Below are 26,623 nucleotides of genomic sequence, written 5' to 3' on the forward strand. Positions count from 1 at the left end.
ATATATTCCATCCCCATGACTTATTTGTTTTATACCTGGAAATGTGAACTTTTTATTCCCCTTCAACTTTTAACCCCTTTAAAAATTTTTCAATTACAGTTGATAGTCAATATTGTTTTATAGTAATTTCAGGAATACAGCATAGTGGTAGGGCAGGTACGTAATTTAAGAAGTGATCCCCCTGATTAGTGTAGTATCCATCTGACACCTTATAGTTATTACAATATTCTGACTATATTCCTTATGCTATACCCTACAATCCCATGATGACTTTGTAACAACCAATTTGTGCTTTTTAATTCCTTCCCCTTTTTCACCTACCCTTTAACCTCCCTCCCATCTGGCAATCATCAAAATGTTTTCTGTATCTATGAGTTTATTCCTGTTTTGTTTATTTTATACTTTAGATTCCACATATAAGTGAAATCATATTGCATCTGTCTTTCTCTGTCATACTCCATTCAGCACAATACCCTCTAGGTCCATCCATGCCACCGCAGATGGCAAGGCAACTCAATTAAGAAAGGATAGTCTTACCAGACAGTAAGGGGAGTGGGGGGTGGGAGATGAGGGTAAGGGGGATCAAATATATGGTGATGGAAGGAGAACTGACTCTGGGTGGTGAACACACAATGGGATTTATAGATGATGTAATACAGAATTGTACACCTGAAATCTATGTAATTTTACTAACAACTGTCACCCCAATAAATTAAAAAAAAGAAAAGAAAGGATAGTCTTTCCAACAGATGGTGTTGGAACCATTGCAAATACAATTATGTACAATTATGTAATACATCATCTATATATATCACATTGTGTGTTAAACTATAAATCTTTTATAGGAGAAAATCTTCGTGATCTGGGTTAGGCAAGGAGTTCTCATATAGGACCCACAGCACAATCCATAAAAGAAAAAATTGATAAATTGGACATCACTGAAATTAAAAAGTTTTACCCTGTGAAAAACACTATTAAGAGAATTGAAAAGACAAGGCATGGACTGGGAGAAAATATTTCCAAATCGTGTATCCGTCCAATGTCTTGTATTCAGAATGTATAAAGAATCCTAAAAAATTAGCAAAGATTTAGACAAATACTTCACTGAAGAAGGTATACAGATGGCATATAAGCACATGGCAAGATGCTCAACATCACTATTCATTAAGGGAATGAAAATTTAAACCACAATGAAATACCGCTGCACATCTATTAGGATGGCTGAAATAAAACTGACAATACTCGGCGGTGGTGATGACACGGAGCAGCTGGAGCGATCATACACTGCCGCTGGGAGAGTAAGACACACAGCCACTGTGGAAAGCAGTTTGTCAGTTTCTTATCAATTTAAATATACACTTGCTACCTGACTCTACTGAAAAGAACTTATGTGTAAACAAATACCTGTATAAAGTGTATAGTAGCTTTATTCCTAACAACCCCAAACTGAAAACAACCAAATGTCTCTCAGCTGGGGAATAAACAAACTGGTACCTTTATAAAATGGACTGTTACTCAACAATAAAAAGATACAAACTACATGGATGAATCTCAGCTGCATCATACTAAGTGAAAAAAGCCAAACTCAGAAGACAACACATTATATGATACCATTTATATGAAATTGTAGAAAGACTAAAGTATAAGGTTGAAGAAGAAGGGTCAAAAATAATCAGTGGTTGCCCGCAGTTGGTGCTTGGCCTCTTAAAGGCAGGGCAAGGAAATTTTTTGTGGGGGAGGGAAGTGTTCTGTAAGTTGATTGTAGTGGTGATTAAGAACTCTTTGTATTTGTCAAACTTATAGCACTGCAAACACGTGCACAAAATAAATTTTACTATGTATGAATTTAAAATTGTTTTAAAGTAAAAATCTTAGGTTGTATCTCTGAATAGTGTTTCTCTGTTATCTCTCTATCCTCACTTTTGGAACCTCTATTAGTTTTATGTTATATACTCTTAATCTTTTTCAAGAATCACTATTTATCATAAATTTATTTCCTTATGTAATTGGTTGAATTTCTCAGTATTATCTTTCATTTCATTAATTATGTTCAAGAAAGAGTTTACTCCATCTTAAAATTTTTTAATTTTTTAGTTCCAAGATTCCTCCTCAGTCCATTTGAATTGGTCTTTTATTGGTGGCTCAGTACTTTTTTGTCTCAGAGATTTTGGTAATGCAGAGTCAGTCATTCACTGCGCCAGAGGATGGATTGAGGCCTTGTCTCAATGATTTTCTCTGCTTCTTCTAGCTATTAATAATTCCTGCTTCCAGATCTCAGTAGCCCCTACTTACTTCTCTGTGTTGCTTTTCTTCTTTTGTCTATAGAAATCCTTATATTTGAGTACAACTATGTCTTTTACATTTTTTGAAATATAGGTTTTATCTGTCTTGCTTTTATCATTTGATACTATCTGACATTTCCTTATACCACTATGCCAGTGATTCTCAACTGGGGGCAATTTTACCCACCCCCCAGAATACAGTTCTTAATACCTGGAGAAATCTTTAGTACAATGCACAGGAGCATCCCAGCAACAAATTACCTGGTTCAAAAGATCAATAGTATTGATGTTAAGAAACCCTGCACTAAATAGTTAAAGAATACTATATTTTTCAATTATAATATTCCCATAGCCTATTTAATTGACTTCCTAATGTGGCGCATTTAGAGGTTTTGTGGGGGTTTTTTTGTTTATTGTGTGTTTTTTGTTTTTTTTTTTGTATTATGAGTATCACTTTGATAAATAGCCTTATATAACTGGTACCATTAATTAATTCCCAAATGTAAACATTTCTGAACCCAAAGAAAACAAAGATTTGAGAAGCACTGTCTTGGAAGCTGAAAATTGCTTAGGAAACAACAAAAGTATGAGAACTCTTTATTATGTCATATCCTTAGTAGAACTTATAATATGTTTACATATAAAGACCTTCTATTAGTTTTATACTTTTAAATGCTTTTTTCCCAAATAATATACTCCTACATTTTCTTAAGGCCCTTCAATTTCTGTACACCCTTCTGCAAAGGCTTTCTACAGCTCGCTTTATGCTTAAATAGCAGATTTCAGAATCTTAATGAGTACTTAACCAATCTGATTGTAATTTCCTTTCTTTATTCCTAATTGTTAAAAATACATACCAGTATTAAGATTATTGGTATTAACAGTAGGGGGAATATAATCAGTGATGTTGTAAAGATTATGTGGGATGCCAGATGGACACTGGACTTATCAGGGGAGATCATTTCATGGACTGAAGAGATGCCTGACCACTGCACTATGTTCTGGAAGCTAAAGTTGAACAATATTGAATGTCAACTACAATTTTAAGTATATATGGTGCCAAAAAATGTATACACATTTTAAGAAAAGAAAACTGTATTAAAATTGTAATACTCAATATATACTGATAACAAAAGATGAATACAAGTCATGTTTGACTTCTGCAGTTACAAGAGGTGCTCAAAGTGGTTACCATCAGCATCCAGACACTTCTGAATATAGCAAACTAGTGCTTGAGCAACGTTGACCGAAGTGTCCACTTGTATACATTTTTTGGCACTATATATATATATATGTATATATACACATATACACATATATGTATATGTATATATATATTGCAGCATAGGGAATATAGTCAATAGTATATTGACAGCTATATACGATGTCAGAGGGGTAGTAAATTGGAGGTGTTATCACTTTGTGAGGGGTGTAAATGTATAACTATTACATTGCTTTGTACACCTGAAACTAAAAAAAAGATTATTGGTATTAAGATAATAGAAAAAAACAGGAGACTGGCCTTAATTTGCTACCTAACCTTACTTAATTCAGTTATTCTCTTACTTGGGTCTCAATTTTAACGTCTGTAAAATGAAGGAGTTGTACCATATAATTCCTATAGGCTTTTCCAATTATAAAGCTGTGATATGCTATTATTTGCTATTGCTTTTATTTAGCTTTGGCTATGATCTTTCACTGTTCTTGAGTATAGATAAAACATTTCAAGATTCCTAAGATATTTTTTTAATTCCTCATACTTGTTCTTTATTGCTCTCATCTACCTCCTTGTAGTGACTGATTATCAAAACCTTAAAATGGACAGTGTCTTATGTTGGAGGACTACAAAGAATGATACTGGAATGATACTGGAAAAGTAACAAAAATTCACAGCTAGACTGGGAAAGGAGAAAACTAGATAAGAAAAAGGAGGTGACAGCTGTATAAAAACAAACAAAATCTAGGTCTCAAATCCTGGTAGGGTCAGAAAAATGCACCCTGGGCCCCAATCAGCATGAGTCCCTGTGTAATTCTCAAACTCAGGGTCTTGAACTTTATTAGAAATGCACAGGAGCAGAATTCAGGTCTCCCACCTTCCTACTTAATGTCTTAATACTACTCTATGTAGTGTCATTTGAAATATTATATCATTTAATTTTACCTAGAGAATTAAGATACATGCATGAAATATTCTCGTTTAATTTATTTGTATAGGTTTTTTACATCACTTAACTTATTTTCTGGCTGCTGGTGCTGTTACTTTGGGAATTGGCTTCTTTGCTTTGGCATCAGCTTTGTGGTTCCTGATTTGCAAACGAAGGTAAGGTATATTAGAATATTTTACTTTTTTTCTTTTAAAAATCCAATGAAAGACTTTTTCAAATGGTATTAAACTTAAATAACTAAAATAGTATTGATTCTGTAATTTGAGATGTGGTTATAGACCCTTTGATTGGGGAGGGAAAGCTTTACATGATTAAAGTAGCCTGAAAATAGAAGTCCTGGTAGTATAATTGTCCAAGTAGTAAAATAGCAATCTTCATGTATTAACATTTTAAGAAATAATGAGATCTGTTGTGTTCTCTAGAAGACATACATTTGAATGATAATATAAAGCTAGAAATTTTAAAAAGCTTTCACTACTAATTTAGAGGTTAAAAACATTACTGACAGGAAGATTCCCTTTCTTGAGAAGATGCTTAAGGAAAGAGCTGACAGAATGTTTTGGTATGATGTAAATGTAGTCTTTTGTCAGACACAGAAGAAAAGATACTTGGCATCTCAGTTCCTTTCAATTCTAAAATTTGGTATTTTTAATTATTTAATCATTTACTTTATTTGGTGTTAAAAATGTATAAATTGTAACATGATCTTCCCACACACTCTTCCAGCATTCCCCTTCTCAGCAAATGAATACATACTATCTATCCACTTGCACAAGTCAGAAACTAGAAATTATTCACTTGTTCATTTTTTCAACAAATATTTGTTGGGTGCCTGCCATTGTTCTGTGAACAAGTCAGACAAGGTTTCTGTCTCATTCACTTGCAGTGACACTGGGAGGAGACAGATAACGAACAAATAGATAAAGTGGTCAGGGAATGCCTCTTCAAGTGGGCAGTATTTATTCTGACACCTGAGTGAAAAGAAGGAGACAGATATGTGAAGACCTTGTGGCAGAGCTTTCAAAGAGATAGTAAGTTCAAAGACCCCAAGTGGAAATGATGTTAGTATTGTTCAGTAAATAGAAAGGCCAGTGTGAATAGACTGTACTGAGAGGAAAATAATGATGAGATTGAAGAGGTAGGTAGGGGCCAGATCACATAGAAGTTTGAAGGCTAGAATATGGAGTTTGGATTTTAGTATTTGTGCTGTCAGAAGAATTTAAGCAGAGGAATGACACACTATCATCATCATACTAGCTAACATTGAGTGTTTACTACGTACTAGGCACTATTCTAAGTGCTTTATTATTATCACATTTAGACTTCATAATAGCCCCATAAGGTAGCAGTAATATTATCCCTATTTTAAAAACTCAATAATGTCACCTATAGATGAATTACATTTTTATAACACTTCTTAAAATTTGAGGTATAATTTCCATACAAAAAAGTGTGTAGATTTTAAATGTATGATGTTGAATTTCAACAAATACATGCCCATGTAACCACAATCCCACTCAAGATACAGAACTTTCCCATCACCCTGTGAAGTTCCCTCATGCTCCTTTCCAGGCATTACTCCCCACCTACCACCCAGAGGCAATTATTCTGATTTTTATCACCATAGATTAATTTTCCTATTCTTGAACTTCATATAAATGTAACTATATGGACTTTATGTCTGTTTTTTTCACATAATATTTTTGAGGTTTATTTATGTAGTTGCATTTATCTGTAGTTCATTCTTTTTATTGATGAGTAATATTCTATTGTATGAATATTTCCGAGTTTGTTTGTTGTTTATTCTTCTGTTAATGGACATTTGGGTCAGTTTCAGTTTTTAACTATTAGGAATAAAGCTGCTGTGAACATTCTTGTATAAATATTTTTGTATGTATGCTTTCACTTCTCTTGGGTAAATACCTAAGAGTGAAATTGCTGGAACATATGATTAACTTTGGATAAAGATCACACACACACACACACACAAATGTTACTCAGCCAAAAAAGAATCAAAACTTGTCATTTGTGACAACATGGATGGACCTAGAGAGTATTATGCTAAGCGAAATAAGTCAGAGAAAGACAAATACTGTATCATTTCACTTATATGTGGAATCTAAAAAACTAAACAAATGAACAAACAAAACAAAACAAACAGGCTCATAGATACAGAGAACAAACTGATAGCTGCCAGAGGATTGGGCAAAAAAGGTGAAGGGGGGGTTAAGAGATATAAAGTTATAGTTATAAATTAAGTCAACGGGGACGTAATGTACAGCACAGGGGATACAGTCAACATCACAATAACTTCGTGTGGTGACAGGTGGTTTCTAGATTTCTGTGGTGATCACTTCGTAAGGTTTATAAATGTCAAATCACTATGTTGTACAGCTGAAACTAATGTAATATTGTATGTCAGTTATACTTTAATTAAAAAGAACTTTATATTCCAGAATGAAAAAATGAAACTGCCAGTTTTTCAAAGTGGGTGTACTCCCCCCTAACCAGCAATGTATGAGAGTTCTGATTTATATATTTTTAAAATATTTTTCTTCTCTGTGAAGCCTGAATTTTAATGGAGCCAGGGTGAAAGCAGAGACAAGTTATGAGGTTTTGCATAATCCCGGTGAAAGGTGATAGCGTCTTGGACTTATCTGGAAGTAGAAGGGATGAAAAGAAGGGACTGGATTGGGGATATGCTTAGTAAGTAAAGTTATCAGTGCTTGTTGATGAATTGGATGAGGTAAGGAAAGATAAGCCAAATGACAGAATTAATGCTAACACCTCCATTTTTACCATGAGCAATGAAGTAGTTAATCATGCTGTTTACTGAGATGAGATGATTAGAGGAGGGAACAAATTGAAGGAATGGTGATAAACTAGAAATTGTATTTTGGATGTAATTTTGAAAGCCTCCTAGACAGAGACCCAAAAGGAAATTTCAAATAGGCAGTTGGATATACATGTATGAACTTCAGGAGAGAAGTCAGCGCTGATGATTTAGGTTATGTAAAGTCACAGAACTGGATGAGACCGACCAGGGAGTGAGTGTTGAAAGAGAAGAACCTAAGATTGAAAGAGGAGAACCTAGGACTGTGCCTTTCAGCCTACCAACATTTAAGAATCTAGTGAAAGAGTAGGAAGAATCAACAACATCTGGGAAATGTCTCAAAGAAGTCAAAATTATGACATTATGAAAATGTTTCAAGAAGGAGGCAATGACCAGTTATGTTCAAGGTGCTTAATAAGTTGAGAAAGGTGAGGCTAGAGAAATCATTTTTGGATTTGGCAACATGGAAGTTATTGATGGCCTTAAAGAGTTTTGGTGGAGGGATGGGTTACCTTTGAATGAAACACAAGAGGTGAGAAAATTGAGACAAGTATAGACATCTCTTTCAAGAAGCTGTTTGTGTGTGTGTGTGTGTGAAGGGGAGCTGATAAATGGGGCAGTAGTCAGAGGAGAAAGTGGGGTCAAAGAAGGATTTTTTTTCATCTAAAGATGGAAGACATACTTGATACCTCCTTTTCTCTTTCCCATCCCCACTAATTTTGAAGCATCATCAAGTTTTATTTATTTTATCTCATAAATTGCTCAACTCTATTCATTTCTCTCCATCACCACTGCCATGACTTTATCTAAGGTATCATTATCCCACACAGACTGCTGCAGTAGGAGTCATAACTGACCCCCTACTTTCACTATTGCCCTCATTTAAGCTCTTCTTCACACTTCAGCCAGACATTTTCCAAATGCAAATCTAATTAAGTCACCCACCCTTGAACCCCATCCCCAGTATATTATAAAGTACTTCCCATTGCTTTAGGATAAAGACAAAATGACATGACTTTTAAGTCCCCACATGGTCTGACCATGTATACCCCGCAATTTCATCTCCCACTTTCCCTCTTGCTTTCTGTGCTTCTGCTGCATTGTTCTAATCTGGCCACTAGGTCTTGGGACTTGATATTCTCTCTGACTAGAATATACTTACACCCACATCTCTCTTCCTCCACCACACTCTACCTAAAACTACTACCGTATTTCCCTGAAAATAAGACCTAACCGGAAAATAGGCCCTAGCATGATTTTTCAGGATGCTTGTAATATAAGCCCTAGCCCAAAAATAAGCCCCAGTTAAGATTGGCAGCCAGATGGATGCATTTAGTATGTCCATTGCAACACATGACGGACGTATTGAATTATAAAGTAATAATATTAATACATAATTAAATATAAATAAATAATATTGACATTAATACTTAAAATAAATGATAATATAAGTTATAATTAAGTATTTGTAAATACCCAAGCGGGCACCTTTGGACGCCTATGTAAACAGATGAACTCGAGACATTGCCAAATGACCAATCAGAGTACAGACACAATGCACAAATAACGTGCACACTTGATAACAAACGGACGTGGTTGTGTCTAACATGAATCTTCATAATTCAATATGTTGTGTGTTGTAACAGACATACTTAATGCACTCATGTGAAATAAAGAAACGTTTTCTGAATTTTGGTGCCTGCAATTTTTCGTCGCTTTTGTGTGGACCTTCATTCTTAACTGTCATCATTTTTGTTCTCATTCCTGTCTCATAAGTCTTGACTTAACACTTGACTTAATGGTAGATTTAAAGGGAATAATATTTTGACCCCCAGACAAGATGAGTGAAAAAAGAAAGAGCTATTTTGTCAAGTACAAGAAAGGAATCGTGGAGGACTCCCAGGCCAAGAATCTTACGGCTTTCTGCAAAGAGAAGTTGGATCTCTGAATGGTCCAAAAATGGTGAGCAGAGTATAACTTCAGCCAACAGGTGGACGAAGGACTGCTAAGAAGTGCAAGTGTGGATCGAGTCAGCAACCATTATTTCCTGAGCTGGAAAACATCATCTGTGAATGGATTGCTGACAGGAGAGCAAAGGCTTTGGTTGTGTGCAGGGCTGATATTCAAGCATTTGCCCTTGCAATGGCACCACAGTTAGAAATATCCCCAGAAGAATTCAAAGCATCACAACACTGGCTGGATGGCTTCCTTCAGCGACATGAACTGCCTCTAAGAAGATCGATAACACTGTTCAAGCTGGAAGATACTGAAGTTATTAACTGTGCACTTGCATTCAAGTCCTTTGTTGATGACATCGACTTTTCTAAATACCAACTCTCCAACATGATTGCTATGGATGAAACTGCAGTGTTTATGGGCCAAGGATCTCATGACAATTGATCAGAGGGGTGCTTCGTCAATCCACATTCCCTCCACTGGTTACAAAAGTACACGTGTTACCTGTATTTTGGCAATTCATCTGGATGGAAAGAAAGCCCCACCTCTAATCATCAGTAACGGCAAGAAAGATAAGGTTGAACGTGTTTCAGGCATTTATGTTCTTGAAACCGAAAGAGCCTGGTGCACACTTGCAGTTATAAGGAAGAGGGTAGATTTAATGCTGCCACTTGTTTTGCAAGGTGGCCAAAGAGGTCTGCTAGTCTGGGATTCAGCCAGTACTCACCACGCTAGACATGAGGAACTTCCTACCAGAGAGAAAAATAGATAAAATAATGATTCCCACAGGAATGACTGCCTATCTCCAGACTCTTGATATTGCAATAAACAAACCATTCAAGAACCATTTGCGCATGGAAATCAATGACTGCATTGAAAATAGACTGGAGAGAAATCAGCGTCGAAACTTTGTGAAGCCTAGCTTGCAAGAGGTCGGGACTTGGGTGAAGAATTCATAGGCTAAAATCAGTGACAGCTGTGTTGCCAATGCACTACGAGCAGGCTACATGGACAAGAAGTGCTCATTTAAGGAGAGCTCTATTACTGGACATGAGAAATTGCGGCCAGTGGTTCTACAGGAAATGGAGTCGCAAGAAATTCAAGCTGGAATTCAGGGTTTGGAGGGTTATGATGCTGTTCCAGAAGAAGACATGACTGTATTTGAATAAATGTAGATTTTTGTACATGAATAAGTGTAGATTGTTGTACATGTAAAAAATGGGATCACCTGAACATAAGCCCTAGTGCGTCTTTTGGAGCAAAAATTAATGTAAGACCCAGTCTTATTTTCGAGGAAATATTGTACTGTGTCTGCAGATACCCAATTCAATCATCCCTACCTCAGAAAAGCCTTCCCTGACTTCTCTAACCAGATTAATTCCCTCTGTTATATAGTACTCACATAGTACCAGGTAGTTTTCCTTGATAACACTTTCCACACTTGTAATTTTTCATTTTCTCGTGATTATTTTATTACTGTCTACCTTACCAGTGTTTAAACTCCATGAGAGCAATGACAGTTTTATGAGGGTAGTGGCTGTGCTTTTTTTTCCTTTGCCACTATATATACCACACCCAGTTCGATGCCTGACACATAGTATGTACTCAATAAATATTCATTAAGTGAATCCAATTTAGTGAATAAATGAATCCTAATTTTTAATACCTCATTAGGTAACATAACATGGACTCTTGAATTAATTTGGAAATTTTTTAGTACCTCTGAAAGAAGAAATGGCAATTAGCATTAATATTTAAATCATTAAGTTTAGAATGACCTAGAAACTACATTTTCTTATGCTTAACTGTCTTTGGTCATCTGGGGTTTTACTTGCTACTCTATTATTTTAAACTCTCTTTCAAAATTGTTTGTGGTTGCATGGATAAAGATCACAGGTACTCTTCCTTTACAAGTCATTAGTTTCAATTCAGTTTCCTTCCACTTACTTTTGCCAGAGATACTATTAAACATAAACATGACCATTGAGTTTCATTTCATTTAATTTCCTTTGCCATTAAAGGCAAATTTATGAAAGAATTAATTAACATTAAAGTTGATTAATTATCTTACAACCAGAAAGAAGGGTATCAAAAAACTCATGGTTAATCTTCAAACTGGAAATATTAACCCTGCATAAGAAATAGCTTTATTTACATTCTATGAATAAAATAGGTATAATGAAATCAGTAACATGAGAAGGGAATATATGTTGATTTGTGCTTTTAAAAATAAGTATGTAATATATTTATTCTGATTTTTAAACCCTTATGTGTAACTATTGGAAACAAAGTGATTGTATTTATTTATAATAGAATTCATGTTTAATAATATTCATAAAATATTTTTCAGAAAAATATTTCAAAATTCCAAATTTAAATCAACTGATGAGAGATGCAGGCGAAGACCATCAAAGGAGAAGATTAAATCTCATTCTCAGTGTGTTTTTATTTCTCGAAATTTTCATACTGGAAGATTCCAATTACAGGTAATATTTTATAGCAATCTTTTGAAATAATTTCTTATGACACCATACCATTAGCATTGTTGTCTCTCAATTTGAAAGAGTATCCATTGTTATTTTTAAATCTGAGGGACAATAACATGAGCTAAATTTAAATTACCCAAACTTGTTAGAGTTTATACTGTAAGAAACTGAAAAATTAAATGAAAATGTCTCCTTCAACATTTACTTTGCAGTATCTCTAGCCTTAGAACCTACATTCCTCATATTGGGATTGTCACAGGGATGAAGATGAACGACATAAGAGAAACAAAATAAAATTGCCAGACCTATCAGAGGAAAGAGATTTAGAGATAAGAGGATACCCAGATAACCAGATAACCTAACCAAGCCAACAAATTGAAATTAAATACAATTTAACAAGGGCTTATTCAACCTTTATTATATTCTAAGCTCTGGGCCCCTCCATTGAGAATAGTAAGATATGAACCCTATGTTCAAGGTGCTAACTGTAGTACAAACGGGCAAGGCAGACACATAATTAACTTTTTGTTACGTAAGTATCAAAGCAGTGCTACAGGGACAAAGCAAAACAAGGGAGAGACCAGCAAAAACTTAAAACTATGATGGCTAAACAAAACAAATACTTTCGTGGTCTTATAACATTAATGAATAAATAAACAGTGACAAAGTGATAGGATGTCAAAGTTTCATTTTATATCTTGAATGTTAAACTTAGTGTTTATTCATCTGTTTAACACACATTTTTTGAGCGCCTTAAGTATAGCAGCACTAGTTTTGGCACTGAGGCTACATAAACAAATAAGACATGAGTCTGGAACTAGACGATCCTGAAATTAGTAGAGAAGAAAAACATATATACTAAACTTTATTACATAGTATGCTAAGAGCCACAAAATTGAAGAAATGCAGACAAGGGAGCATAAATTAAAAAGGCTTTGCAGAGAAGACATTTTTAGCAGGGTTTTGAGAAATGAATAGAAGTTTGCCAGGAGAAAAGAGAACAAAAGACAGTCTATGTTCAAAGCCTTGCAGCTATGAAAAGAAGTAACGTGTTCAGAAAAATGTTATAGTGTAAACATGACCATTGAGTTTCATTTCATGACCATTGAGCCTAGGGCTTACAGAAGGGAGTGGTGTGGGAAAAGATCCTGGAGGTGACATTGTGAGCAGTCTCATTTGCAGTTTAAGGATTTTGGATTTTACTCAATAGGCTCTACAGACCTACTGGAGGCATTGTGGGATTATGGTCAAGATGCAGAGGTTAGAATCCTGGCTCTACTGATACCGTGTTTCCCTGAAAATAAGACCTAACCGGAAAATAAGCCCTTGCATGATTTTTCAGGATGACATCCCCTGAACATAAGCCGTAATGCGTCTTTTGGAGCAAAAATTAATATAAGACCTGGTCTTATTTTCAGGGAAATACGGTATTAGCTGAGTAATTTTAAGCAAGTTACTTAACTTCTCTGTGTCCCAATTTCCTCATCTGCAAAATGAAGATGATTTCATCTCCATAAAATTGTTATGGGAATTAAATTAATTAATATGTAAAAAGCACTCAGAATAGTGCCTGGCCACATAATGAGCACCAAAGAAGTATACTGCTATTATTACTGGAGGGTTTTAAGCAGGCAGCTTTAATGATCAAATTAATTCTAAAGATTAGTATTAATAGTTGTGACTTGCAAAAATGAAGGATAGTTAGAAATAGAGGCTGCATTGCAGAAAAAAATTGTTTCTACGTATGCATTTAATATTAATTGAATTTACTGAGGACTTAGCACATGGATTTTTGCTAGGTACTATCAGTATAATGGTGTCTTCATATCTGATGGTGGATACATACAAAGAGATAATTACAAAAATGTCATGAGTGCTATCATGGAAGAAGTACAAATATAGGAGTACTAAATTTTCATTAGGTTGTTTATTATTCACTCAACAAATATGCAATAAGTGCTTATGTCCCAGGCACTGTTTGAGGCAATTGGAAATGTGGTAGTTAATGAGATAGACAAGAGCCTCTGTGCTCACAAGAATTATAGTCTAGTTGGAGAGAGAAATAATGTACAAGTAAACACAAATTATTATTCAGGACTCTTGATAGTCAGTGAAAGGAACTTAATTCAGAAGAAAAGATAGTATAAAACATGGTATGAAAACATAGTATAAAAGAGGATAGTGTTGACCTCAGCCACAATCAGTTTCAGTACATAAAGGACACTTTTATATTGTCCCTCTTTTTCTTATCTCAATTTCTGACTGGTTATTGGCCTCTTTCTCTCCTATGCCAACAGACAAGCAGGAGAATGAAAATTTTTCTTTTTTTAAATTACATTAATTGAGGTGAAAATGGTTAATAAAATTATATAGGTTTCAAGTGTACATTTCTATATTACATCATCTATGTATCACATTGTGTATTCACCACCTAGAGTCAGTTCTCCTTCCATCACCATATATTTGATCCCCCTTTTCCTCTTCCAGCACCCCCCACCTTCCCTACCCTCTGGTAACCACTAAACTGTTGTTTGCGTCTATGAATTTTTCTTTGTTTGTCTTGTTCCTCTGTTACTTTCAGTTTTATATCCTACATATCAATGAAATCATATGGTTCTTGACTTTTTCTGTCTGATTTATTTTGCTTAGCACAATAATGTCAAGATCCATCCATATTGTCACAAAGGGCAGTATTTCATCTTTTCTTATAGCTGAGTAGTATTATTGTGTATATATACCACGTCTTCTTTACTCCAATCATCTACCAAAAGACATGTTGGTTGTTTATTTATGGTATGGCCACTGTAAATAATGCTGCAATGAACATTGGGATACATATATCTTTACAGATAAATGTTTTCAGATTGTTTTGGTAGATAACCAGGAGAGGGATTTTTGGGTCATATGGTAATTTTATTCTTAATTTTTTGAGGAACCTCCACACTGTTTTCCATAGTGGCCGTACCAATTTACTTTCCCACCAGCAGTGTATTAGGTTTCCTTTTTCTCCACAACCTCTCCAACATGTATTAGTTGTCTTGATGACAGCCATTGTAACAGGTGTGAGGTGGTATCTCATTGTGGTTTTGATTTGCATTTCCCTAATAGCTAGTGAAGTTGAGCATTTTTTCATATAGCTGTTGGCCATTTGTATGTCTTTTTGGGAGAAGTGTCTTCAGGTCTTCTATCCATTTTTTAATTGGATGGTTTGTTTTTTTGCTATGGAGTTGTATGAGTTCTTTATATATTTTGGATATTGACCCCTTATTGGAGGTGTTGTTTGCAAATATCTTCTCCCATTTGGTTGCTTACCTTTTTGTTTTGTTGATGATTTCCTTTGCTGTGCAGAAGCTTTTAAGTTTCATATAATCCCATTCATTTATTTTAGCTTTTATTTCCCTTGCTTTTAGAGTCAAATTCATAAAATGCTCTTTGAACCCAAGGTCCATAAGTTTAGTACCTATGCTTTCTTCTATGCAGTTTATTGTTTCAGGTCTTTATTTTTTATTTTTTATTTTTTTCCTGTTCGAATATATCACAGATTTATTTTTTTTTTTTTTTTTTTAAATTTTATTTTATTAAATTTATTGGGGTGACAATTGTTAGTAAAATTACATAGATTTCAGGTGTACAGTTCTGTATTACATCATCTATAAATCTCATTGTGTGTTCATCACCCAGAGTCAGTTCTCCTTCCATCACCATATATTCGATCCCCCTTACCCTCATCTCCCACCTCCCACCCCCCACCCCCTTTACCCTCTGGCAACCACCAAACCATTGTCTGTGTCTATGTGTTTCAGGTCTTATGTTTAGGTCTTTGATCCATTTTGTGTTAATTTTGGAATATGGTGATAGATAGCAGTCTAGTTTCATTCTTTTGCATATGGGTTTCCAATTTTCCCAATATTTACTGAAGAGGCTTTGTTTTCTCCATTGTATGTTTTTGGCTCCTTTGTCAAAAATTATCTGGCCGTATATATATGGGTTTATTTCTGGGTTTTCAATTCTATTCCATTGGTCTGTGTGTCTTTTTGCCAATACCATGCTGTTTTGATTATTGTCATTTTGTAGCACAAGTTAAAGTCAGGGAGTGTGATTTTTAAAGAAGTAGAACAGGAGGATGAAAATTATAACAAAAATATGGTTTAATATAATATAGATCTAGACTTTGGTTTCTAAAAAAGTTTTATTGTGAAATACAATACATATACAAAAGAACACACACACCACAGTTTAAAGAATAAATGGAAATTTTATACCCAACCCCAAATAAGAAATAGAATATTACCAGTACCTTTGAGGTATCCTGAGTCTTCATCTCTTATATCCCACCCTCTCACCCTTCACTGAAGGACTCACTATCCTGTCATTGCAATTAACCAGTTCCTTGCTTTTCTTTATGGTTTTACCACAAATGTTATAGATCCTTGAACAATATATTATTAAATTTTATATATTTTGAGGCTCCATATCTAATATACTTTTCCCTTTTTTACAATATTACATTTCAGAGACTAATCCAAGTTGGCATATACTCAAATGGCATTTCATTGTATGAATATGTCAAATTTTATATTATGGACATTTGGATTGTTTTCAGTTATTTTTATAGGGAGTATACCTAACAGTGGAATTGCTGACTTACTGGGGTATGTGCATGTTCAATATTATTAGATAATTTCAAATTGTCTTATAAAATAACTGTATCAACATACATTTACCTAAGGCATACATAAGTGCTAGAATTGTTCCACATCTTCAAAAAATATTGATATTTTTAGGTTTCTAAATTTTTGACAATCTGATACTTGTGTAATAGTATCTCACTATAGTTTTTTCTTAATAGATTTTATTTTATTCTTTTAGTAGTTTTAGGTTCACAGCAAAATTGAACAGAAAGTATAGAGTTCCCATATACACGTGCCCCCCCACACTTCCCCACTGTCAACATCCATCCAGAGTTGTACATTTGCTACAATTGACGAACCTGTATTGATACATCATTATCACTCAAAGTTCATAGTTTACATTAGGATTCACTCTTGGTATTATACATTTTCTAAGGGTTTTGGTGGGGGGGAAGTGTATATATATCACATACAGAGGGTGCCAAAAAAATGTACACATTTTAAGAAAGGAAAAAGCTGTATTAAAATTATGCTGATGGTAACTACTTTCAGCACCTCATGTAATTACAAAAGTAAAACGTGATTTGTATTCATCTTTTGTTATCGGTATACATTATTACAATTTTAATACCGATTTTTTTCCTTTCTTAAAATGTGTATACATTTTTTGGCACCCTCTGTACATAGTCAAAATATTAATATATATATTTGTCAAAATCCATAGAACTGACAGAGAGAGAGAGAGAGAGAGAAATTGGTGGAGGAAGATAAAATGGAGGGAGAGGAGGGGTAGTGTGAGGTGGGGTGGTGTGGGGAGGGGGAAAGGAGAAGTGAAGGGGAGATACAGAAGGGTGGGTGAGAGAGAGAGAGAGAGAGATCCGCTATTATGGTATCATACAGGATAGTTTCTCTACCTTAAAAATCTTGTTCTCTGCTTGCTCCTCCCTCTCTCCCCTCTAACCCCTGGCAAGCACTGAAAATTTTTACTGTGTCTATAGTTTTGCCTTTTCCAGAATATTTCATAGTTGGAATCATATAGTATGTAGTCTTTTCAGATTGGCTTCTTTCACTTAGTATTATGCATTTAAGGTTCTCCCTGACTTTTCAAGACTCAATAGCACATTTTTTTTTTAGCGCTGAATAATATTCCATTGTATGGATATAACAGTTTATTTATCCAGTCACTTACTGAAGGACACCTTGGTTACTTTCAAGTTTTGGCAATTATGAATAAAGCTGCTATAAAATTCAGGTTTCTGTGGACATGTGTTTTCAACTCCTTTGGGTACATGATCATAATTTCTGGATCAAACAATAAGAGGTGTTTAGTTTTGTAAGAAACTTCCAAACTATGCCAAAGTGGCTGTATCATTTTGCATCCACACCAGCAATGAATGAGAGTTCCTGTGGCTTCACTTCCTCACCAGCATTTAAGGTCAATGTTTTGGATTTTTACCATTATAATAAGAATACAGTGGTATTTTGTTTTTTCAATTTTCTTTTCTTTAATGATATATGATGTTGGACATTTTTTCATATGTTTATTTGCCATCTGTGTATCTTCTTTGGTGAGGTGTTCAAATCTTTCTTTTTTTTTTTTTTTTGGCTCATTTTCAATTGGTGTTGTTCATTTTCTTGTTGTTGAGTTTTAAGAATACTTTGTACATTTTTAATAAAGTCTTTTATCAGACATGTCTTTTGCAAACATTGTTATCCATTCTGTGACTAGTCTTCTCATTCTCTTGAGATCTCACTATAGTTTTAATTTGTATCTTCTGGCTAAAAAATGAGGTGACTGTCTTTTCTAAAGTTTATTGGCCATTATGATTTTTCTCTTACACAAAATGTGTCTTCAAATATCACCTCTTTTTCTGTTAGTTTTTTTAATTATAAAACTTTAAATAAGAGTTATTTATTCTGGATAACTAATCCTTCATCAGTTATGTTAATTTTGATATCTTCATCTATTTTGTGGCTTCTCTTTTAACTATTTTTATGGTGTTTTGATTAACAAAAAATTCTCTTATTTTTAATGGAAACAAATATCTCAGTCCTTTCTTTTATAATTCGTTATTTCCTTCCCTACTCCAAAGTCTTAAAGATACCCTTCTATACTGTTTTCTAAGAATTTTATAGTTTTGACTACATAGGTGTTTAATCAATCTGGAATTGATTTCTGTGTTTGGTATAAATAAAAATCCAGTTTCACTTTTTTCCATATGTTTGTGCAACTGTCTAGAAGCATTTCCTAACATTCTTTTGGGATTTTGAGGGGGAACTGCAGTGCAGTTTTAGATCAATTTGGGAAAAACTGATTCTTTACTATATTAAGTTTCTAATCCATGAACATGATATTTCTCTGTATTTATATATGCTATCTTTAACATCTTTCAATAAAGCTTTATAATTACCTTCATAAAAAGCCTTGCACATCTTATATTAACTTTTATTACAGGAAAATGTATGTGTTTATGCTTTTGCAATATGATTTTTTTAAGTAAACTTTTTATTTTGGAATAATTTTAGATTTTTCGGAAAGTTACAAAGATACTAGAGTTCTCTTACACCTAGTTTCTCCCAGTGTTAGAATCTTAAATTACCATGGTACATTTGTCAAAACTAAGAAACCGATATTGGTACATTACTAATAACTAAATTCCAGACTTTATTCAGATTTCAGCAGTTTTTACAGGAATATGCTTTGCTCCTTCAAGACCTGACCCAACAGTCAATGATACTGTAATAACTATGTACAGTATCCGATGGGTACTAGATTTGTTGGGGTGATAGATGGGCGGGGTTTGGGGGACAAGGAAAAGGTGAAGGGATTAAGAAGCCCAAATTGATACTTACAAAATACTCATGGGGATGTAAAATAAAGCATAGGGAATATAGTTGATGATATGGTAATAACTATGTATAGTGCCAGGTGGGTACTAGTCAGGGGATCACTTCGTAAATTATATAAATGTCTAACCGCTACGCTATACACCTGAAATTAATACAAAATAATATTGAATGTCAATGTAATTGAAAAATTATAAAAGGGGGGAAAGGTGAAGGGGACTAAGAAGTCCAAATTTCCAGGTATAAAACAAATAAGTCATGGGAATATAATATACAGCACAGGGAATATAGTCAATAGCATTGTGATAGCAGAGTATGGTGTCAGACGGTTGCTGGACTTATTGTGGTGATCACTTGTTTAGGTATATAAATGTTGAATAACTAAGGTGTACCCTTGAATCTAATATAATAATGGGTGTTAGCCATATTTTTAATTAACATCTTAGGAAGAAGACCTAATCCAAGATACCACATTGCATTTGTTTTTTTAACTTTCTTTGCTCTGTGACTATCTTTCCTCATTTTACCTGACCTTGACAGTATTGAGGAGTGCTGGTCATGCATTTTGTAAAATTTCCCTCAATTTGCGTTTGCTGATGTTTTTTACATTATTATATTGGGATTATGGATTTGGGATTTGGCAAATTAATACCGCTGAAGTGAAATGTACATGTGTTTTTAAATATTTTATTGATGTATAATTATCCATATTAGAAAGACCATATATGTTCCACCCAATGAACATTGATAATTGTATATACATTCCACCAATATCCAAAACAAGATGCAGAACATTTTTGTCATCTGAAAAAGTTCCCGCATGTTCCCTTCCAGTCAACTCCTCTACCCTTCCCAGTTAAGCACTTCCTGATTTCCGTCAATAAAGTTTAGTTTTTATCTATTCCTAGAATTCATACAAATGGAAGCATGTAATATATATCTTTTATAACTCGCTTCTTTCACTTAACACAAGTTTTGGGGACTCATTCTTTCCCCCTCTTTCTCAATAAATAGTATTTCATTGTATGAACACACAACAATTAGTTTAGTTTATGTATTCTATTGTTGATGGACATTTGAGTTGTTTTCCACTTTTGACTAGTATGAATAAGACTGCTCTAAATAGTCAGGTACTCTTAATGAACATATATTTTCATTTTTCTTGGCAAAATACCTTAGTATGAAATGGGTGGGGCTTGGGTAGTCATATGCATAACTTTATTTTAAAAATGCCGAAGGTCAGCCCAATAAATTTAATTTAAAAAACTTATAGACAGAATAAAATAAAATAAAGGCATACAGTTTTCCTCTACTCTTCACCACTGAGTTTATTTAATCACACAAGATGATGTCTGTTCTTCCCCCACTGTATTATTCCTATTTTTACCCTAGCAATTAGTAAACAATCTGTGGTGAACCTTTCAAACCATGTTAATATCCCTCTTTTCATCAAATTCTACTTACTAACTATAGAAATTATCCTTGCCTGAGCCAATCTTTACAAAACTATAGCAAAAATGGTGTTTTTTTTTCTTTCAATTCTACCACGCCCATCCACATTGTCACTTGGCTTCTACTATAAAGACACTCTCCCTTCTTCCTTTTTAAATTTATTTATTATCAGTGTAGACTCATGGATTTCTATTTTATTCAACAGATTATAATCCTTTACTATAATTATTTTGATGCTTAAATTTCTCCAAATTTAACCAGGGTGCACCCCTTCAAGATTGTTCCTCTGTCTTTTTAATGTGTCCCATATTTTTGGAGTTCTTACTTCTGATACTATTGCATCATTTTTAATAGTTCAAAGAATATCCATTGTACTAATATCTATGCATTGAAATACATTTAACTGTTTCCTTACTTTTAGAATTTTAAGTTTACAACTTTTAAAAACGTTAAACAATGTTGTGATGAGCCTACTACTAACTGAATATTTACACAACCCAAAATTATTTACTTGGCATAATAAATTCTAGAAGTAGATTTGTTGAATTGCCCTCCAGAAAAATTCTACTTACTTATATGTAGCAATATATAAGAATGCCCATTTTGTCATTCTCTTAGTTTGGTAGAATTTTAATCAGTCTAGGGCTTTACTCTGTGGTTCCCAGACTAGCAATATCAACATTACCTGGGAGCCTGTAAGATAGAAATGCAGAATCTCAGACCCCATCCCAGACCTAATGAATCAGAATATGCATTTTTAACAAGCTCCCCCAGATAATACATAGGCACACTGATGTCTGAGAAGTAATATTCTAATGTAATTTGTATAGGAGTCACAAATCGAATTGGGTCTAAATCCAGGCAAGGTGAGTTCAGCAGCCTATATTGGAATTTATATTAACAAAAGGTGAAAGTGACGAAGTAAAGTTGGTTGTGAAGAAAGTGCTTATGTGTTATCCTATGTATATGCATACCCTAAGCAAGTCTTTTAGGGGAAACAGGACAATGCAGATCAGCACAGAGGACTAACACTGATCCCCCAGAACACAAGAGAAAATGTTACTATCTCTCCAGCCTCATCTTCACCCGCTCCATCCCAAACACTCTGTTCACTGACTCAGTGTTTTTGTAGTGGTCAAAGGAAAACCTGAATCAGAACCACTTGCAGTGTGTTATAATGCATACTTTCCACTCCCAGATAATGTTTCAGTAGGGTCTGTATTATGCCCAAGAAGCATCATTTAAACAAGCACACCAGGTGATTGCGATACCCTGAAGTTTGAAAACTACTACACCACACTTCTCACAACACATCTGGAATTGTTTCAGCAAATGTTTTGTTTGCTTCAAAAAAATAGTCATATTTTTATAAAAGACTTAGGCCAGAGTTCATTTTGTTGTTGTCGTTGGTTAATGAAATGAGTAAGACTTTTACCTTACTTTGTTCTAACCAAGTGACTCTAAGTGAGGATGGAGAGAAGTAATCCTGTTGAACTCTTGCACTCCCTATCCTGGAGACTACCTTCTTGAATCAGTCCACTTCCTTTTCAGATGATGCCTCAACACTTTTTTCCTTTGTCAATATATTTTGAGGAAATACATTCATATTGTGGACAAAAACATTATTCCATCAAAATTTATCATGTTGAAATGTATTATTCTTATACAAATATATAAATCAAATATATTAAAGAAATCATATAAAAACTGTTCGGTTTTTTAAATACAAATAACTTTTTTTGTATAGGAGGAGCAGAGAAAAAAGAAAACAGCACATATAAAAGGTACTTTTTCTCAACCATTTATTAGAAGAAATTGTAATCAACTTATAGCAATTTGTATCTTAAAAAATCAAGAGGCTTTCCTAAATGTTATCTAAGTATTTTTAAAACCATGAAAATTCAAGGGAAACATTAATTTACTAGTATGTGAATGGGCACATATTTTTTAAAAACCATATCTGCAATATCATAAATTAAAATGTGAAATTTAGTTTTTGTCCCTTATTTATACCCAAAGGTGTCATAGTCAATGCCATATAGTAATGCCAGAGGGTCAAAAAATCTGAGTGATTTGTAACCCTTTAGATAGTGCATAATATGTCTTAGTAATCCAAAACATTATCCTCCTACATAATTTTAGAAATACTGAATATGAAATGTAATAAGGTATTTAAAATGGTTTTAAAAATTAATGTTACACTTTAATATCGAAAGTTTATATGTAAAATATTGTAAAATATATTTTAGGATATTACATGTGTATATATGATGTTTTCTAAAACTTAACATTTTTTAATGTCAACAGTCAGCATAAGTAATATAATGGGAGAAGCATGAGACTTAGAGTAACAAAAATCTAGATTGAAGTCCATTTTGTATTTAACCTGTGGTGAGTCATTTCTCTAATTCTTAGTCTTGTCTTTTGTAAAGTAGTGCAAATAACTACCTTGACGAATTACTGAGAGGCTACATGAGATATTGAAATCTATCAAACTGCTTTATAAATGTTAAGGCACTATAGGAATGTTAGTTGTTACTTTTGTTTGTATAAAGCCAACCCATAGGCTCTTCCCCCTATGGACCAAACATTTTGCAATCTGCCTATTCAAGGAGGCTTGTATTTTTAAAAATTTATTTTTAAAACAAGGCAATATTTAGTTACAAATAGTTAAACTATCTGCCTTTTCTGATTTTAAAGGACATTCAGGAAATGAGATTTCTAGCTGTTTAGACTCTTCTGCTTTTAAAATGATAGAATTTTATTTAGAATAGACTTTTCTACTCTTGATTATCATGAAAATATTGCTAATTTAACATATTTAACATTGTACAGATGATGATAGCAACTCAGAATTTTCACTCTATCATCATCTTGTGCACTATAACCCTAAAAAGGAATCTAAATTTTAAAATGAAACATTGTCCTTATAATTAAGATTTGGCTCCTGAATATGTAATATTCACAGTAAATCTAATTTTCTTTTACAGCAATTAAAGATCACTCTAAAGATGAATTCAGCCTTGCAACAAAAAAGGTCATTTGTGACCCTTCAGAAACTAGCTCAGCAATCAATCCCAGCAGTGTTACCTCAAGCTTATCAACATTACCACCTGATTCTTGCTACAGCCAAAGTATTGAAGCAGCCGATGGCTGGTTTTCTGATGATTCTCTAGTGAAAAGGAGCTCTCCAATGCCTTTTCTCAGGGAACCTCTAATTGAAAAAGTATTTTCATACCTGTCAACCATTCCATTAGAAGAATGTACGGAAACTGTACTGAACATGACACTTAATGATGATCAAACAGATGATAGCATTAAGGAAATATTTTCAGGAAGAAATACAGAGGTCGAAATACAAAACTTTCAACATGATATGGAATGACTTTTTTCTTTTAAAACTTTGTATATACAAACAAACAGACAAGCAAAAACAAAAAAACTTTGTATACACTGAAATCATGTAAAGTTAAAACTGAATCACCAGCTTCTGAGTTTCTTAACATGTCCATGCTAATATTGCTTTTTTGTTCTTTACCATAGAGTAGTCCTACTTCCCTTGCTGATTCTTATTTGTAGAAACAAAATTACAGAAAGAACTAAAATGATATCATTAATGTTAATTAAGCTTAATTCCTTGTATCTCATCAAAGGATTTAATAAATAATACAAACGTATTTCAACATACAGGAGAAATACTTTAAGAAATCTTCAGCACAAATATATTTTTAAATAAAACATTCACAGCATTTCCTTATGCTTTTGATATTTTCAGTTTTATTTCAATGTGGATAGGGCTGGATAGAATACCTCTCTCAGCTTTTCTGAATTTTAAATACATAAATCACCTACCATTTAAATCTTATTATGTCATGGTTTTGGTAAACAATATAATTTTGCTTCTCTAGGGGAGCCTGGAACACTCTGAAGAATCTGGAAAATAATATTCTTTCCCCCATCCTGTGTCTGTTTCTCAGAATAGCCCCTCACACCTCACTCCACTATGATGAAAATGGGAGCAGCTATGTTCACAGGCAGCTGACTCAAGCTAGATGAATCAGTTCCTCTCCAATCTGAGACACCCTTGGCCAAATTTCTATTTATGGTTCTTCAGGGATTTCTGACACCCACCACCTAATCTTTTTTTTCACCTTTCTCCTAAATACTCTCCAGGTAATTAATCCCTTTTTTTCTTTCTTAGGAAAAACAATTATTAACAAGTATAGTATTATCTTCTGTGCTTAAATTACTCAAAACAAGACCTGCGCATGTCTTCCCAAGAGTTAAATCATACTTATAACAATAAATAAAAACTTGTCTCAAATAAGATAGTAGCATTATCCAGGCCATCATTTCTGTCCCAAGAGAAATATTAACAAGGATTAGACCATCTCTCTCTCTTGAAGCACTTGGTCATTTCTACAGTGTGATTATGGGTTGTGAGGACATCTCTTTATATCGACCCTTAAATCTAAGAAAGCTATTTCACCTCAAGTAAGCAGTAAAAAAAAAAAAAAAAAAAATTAACTGGTCTCTGTCTCTTAGTGCTCTATAACTTGTTTTACTGCCCATCTCAGTGAATGAAATCATCTCTAATTTTAATAGTGTATTAAATTTCTCTAGGAATTTGGGGTTACAGATGAGAGTAATTGTGGTCTGTCTAGTTGCTGGAATAGAGGAACCATAAACTGGGGAGCATGAACTGCCAGGTCCACCCTGTTATTTGGGAAGAAAAAACCAGCAAATCTGCAGTGAGAGCAATGAAGCATTTGTAAAATGAAAAGCAGAGATGAGAGATCAGGAGAACGTGATTCTTGACTTTCTAACAGTGCTCTATTCCCTTGTTCCAAGCACTTCATGAAGCCTGCCCTTGGCTTGGTAAGACACTTTTGTATGCTAATCATAAACGCTCCTTTTTGCTTAGGATAATAAGATTTGATTTCCACTACTGGCCACCATCCCTGAGACCTCTTTTTAACTGTTCTTGGCTTTGGTAAGGTAGTCTTGTAATTTTACAATGAATTCTCCTAGCTGCATAAACTAGTAGGAGTTTTGTTTCTATTACTATAACCAAAGCAACCTAACCAAATTCTTATCATTACAAATGAGAAATAAAGACATTTATGCCTATAAAGTAATTGTTATACTATAACGCTATAATAAGTTGAATCTATTCAAAACTTAATACATTTACTTGTTGATTACAATGTTACTCTATATCATAGGTGTATACATTGTTCTCTCTGAAAAGCCCAATGACCAGTACATGTAAAATTACACCAGTCTAAAATAATTTTACTTTCAGGGTCTGAGAAGTATCTGAGATTTCACCATCTATGCAAGTTGACAAGTTGTGCACTGTTGGTGGGAATGTAAATTGGCTCAGCCACTATGGAAAACAGTATGACATTTCCTCAAAAATGTAAAAATAGATTTACCATATGACCCAGCAACTCCATTCTGGGTATATATCTGAAGGAAATGAAATCACTATCTCGAAGAGATATCTGCACCCCCATGGTCACTGTAGCAGTAGTTACAATAGCCAATGCATGGACACAATCTAAGTGTTCATTGACAGATTAATGGGTAAATAAAATGTAGTATATATAAATGGAATATTATTCAGCCATTAATAAAGAAGGAAATCTTGTCATTTGTGACAGCATGAATGGAACTTGAACGTGTTATACTAAGTGAAATAAGACAGAAAGACAAATGCTGCATGATCTGACTTACATGCAGAATTGAAAAAAAAAAACCTCATAGAAACAGAACAGATTGGTTGGTTGGTGGTTGCCAGAGGCAAGGGGTGGGGGGGTGAGGGAAGAGGGTGAGGGTGATCAAAGGTAAAAATTTCCAATTATAAGATATTCTGGGGGTATAATGTACAGCACGGTGACTTTAGTTAACATTACTGTATTTATTGTATATTTGAATGTTGTTAAGAGTATATCTTAAAAGTTTTCAT

The 26,623-nt window shown here is 33.9% G+C and overlaps 1 protein-coding gene across 1 annotated transcript; it reads left to right on the forward strand.

Annotated features, from left to right (window-relative positions):
- Window positions 1–1,217: 1,217 nt before the first annotated feature.
- Window positions 1,218–26,419, forward strand: LG06H1orf185 (linkage group 06 C1orf185 homolog). The gene is made up of 5 exons (XM_074337054.1): window positions 1,218–1,326; window positions 4,497–4,602; window positions 11,587–11,722; window positions 22,400–22,436; window positions 23,643–26,419. The coding sequence occupies exons 1-5, from the start codon at window positions 1,218–1,220 to the stop codon at window positions 24,035–24,037; spliced, it is 783 nt and encodes a 260-aa protein (XP_074193155.1). The 3' UTR covers window positions 24,038–26,419.
- The last annotated feature ends 204 nt before the right edge of the window (window positions 26,420–26,623 follow it).

This window comes from Rhinolophus sinicus, linkage group LG06, assembly GCF_036562045.2.
Source record: "Rhinolophus sinicus isolate RSC01 linkage group LG06, ASM3656204v1, whole genome shotgun sequence".
NCBI lineage: Eukaryota > Metazoa > Chordata > Mammalia > Chiroptera > Rhinolophidae > Rhinolophus > Rhinolophus sinicus.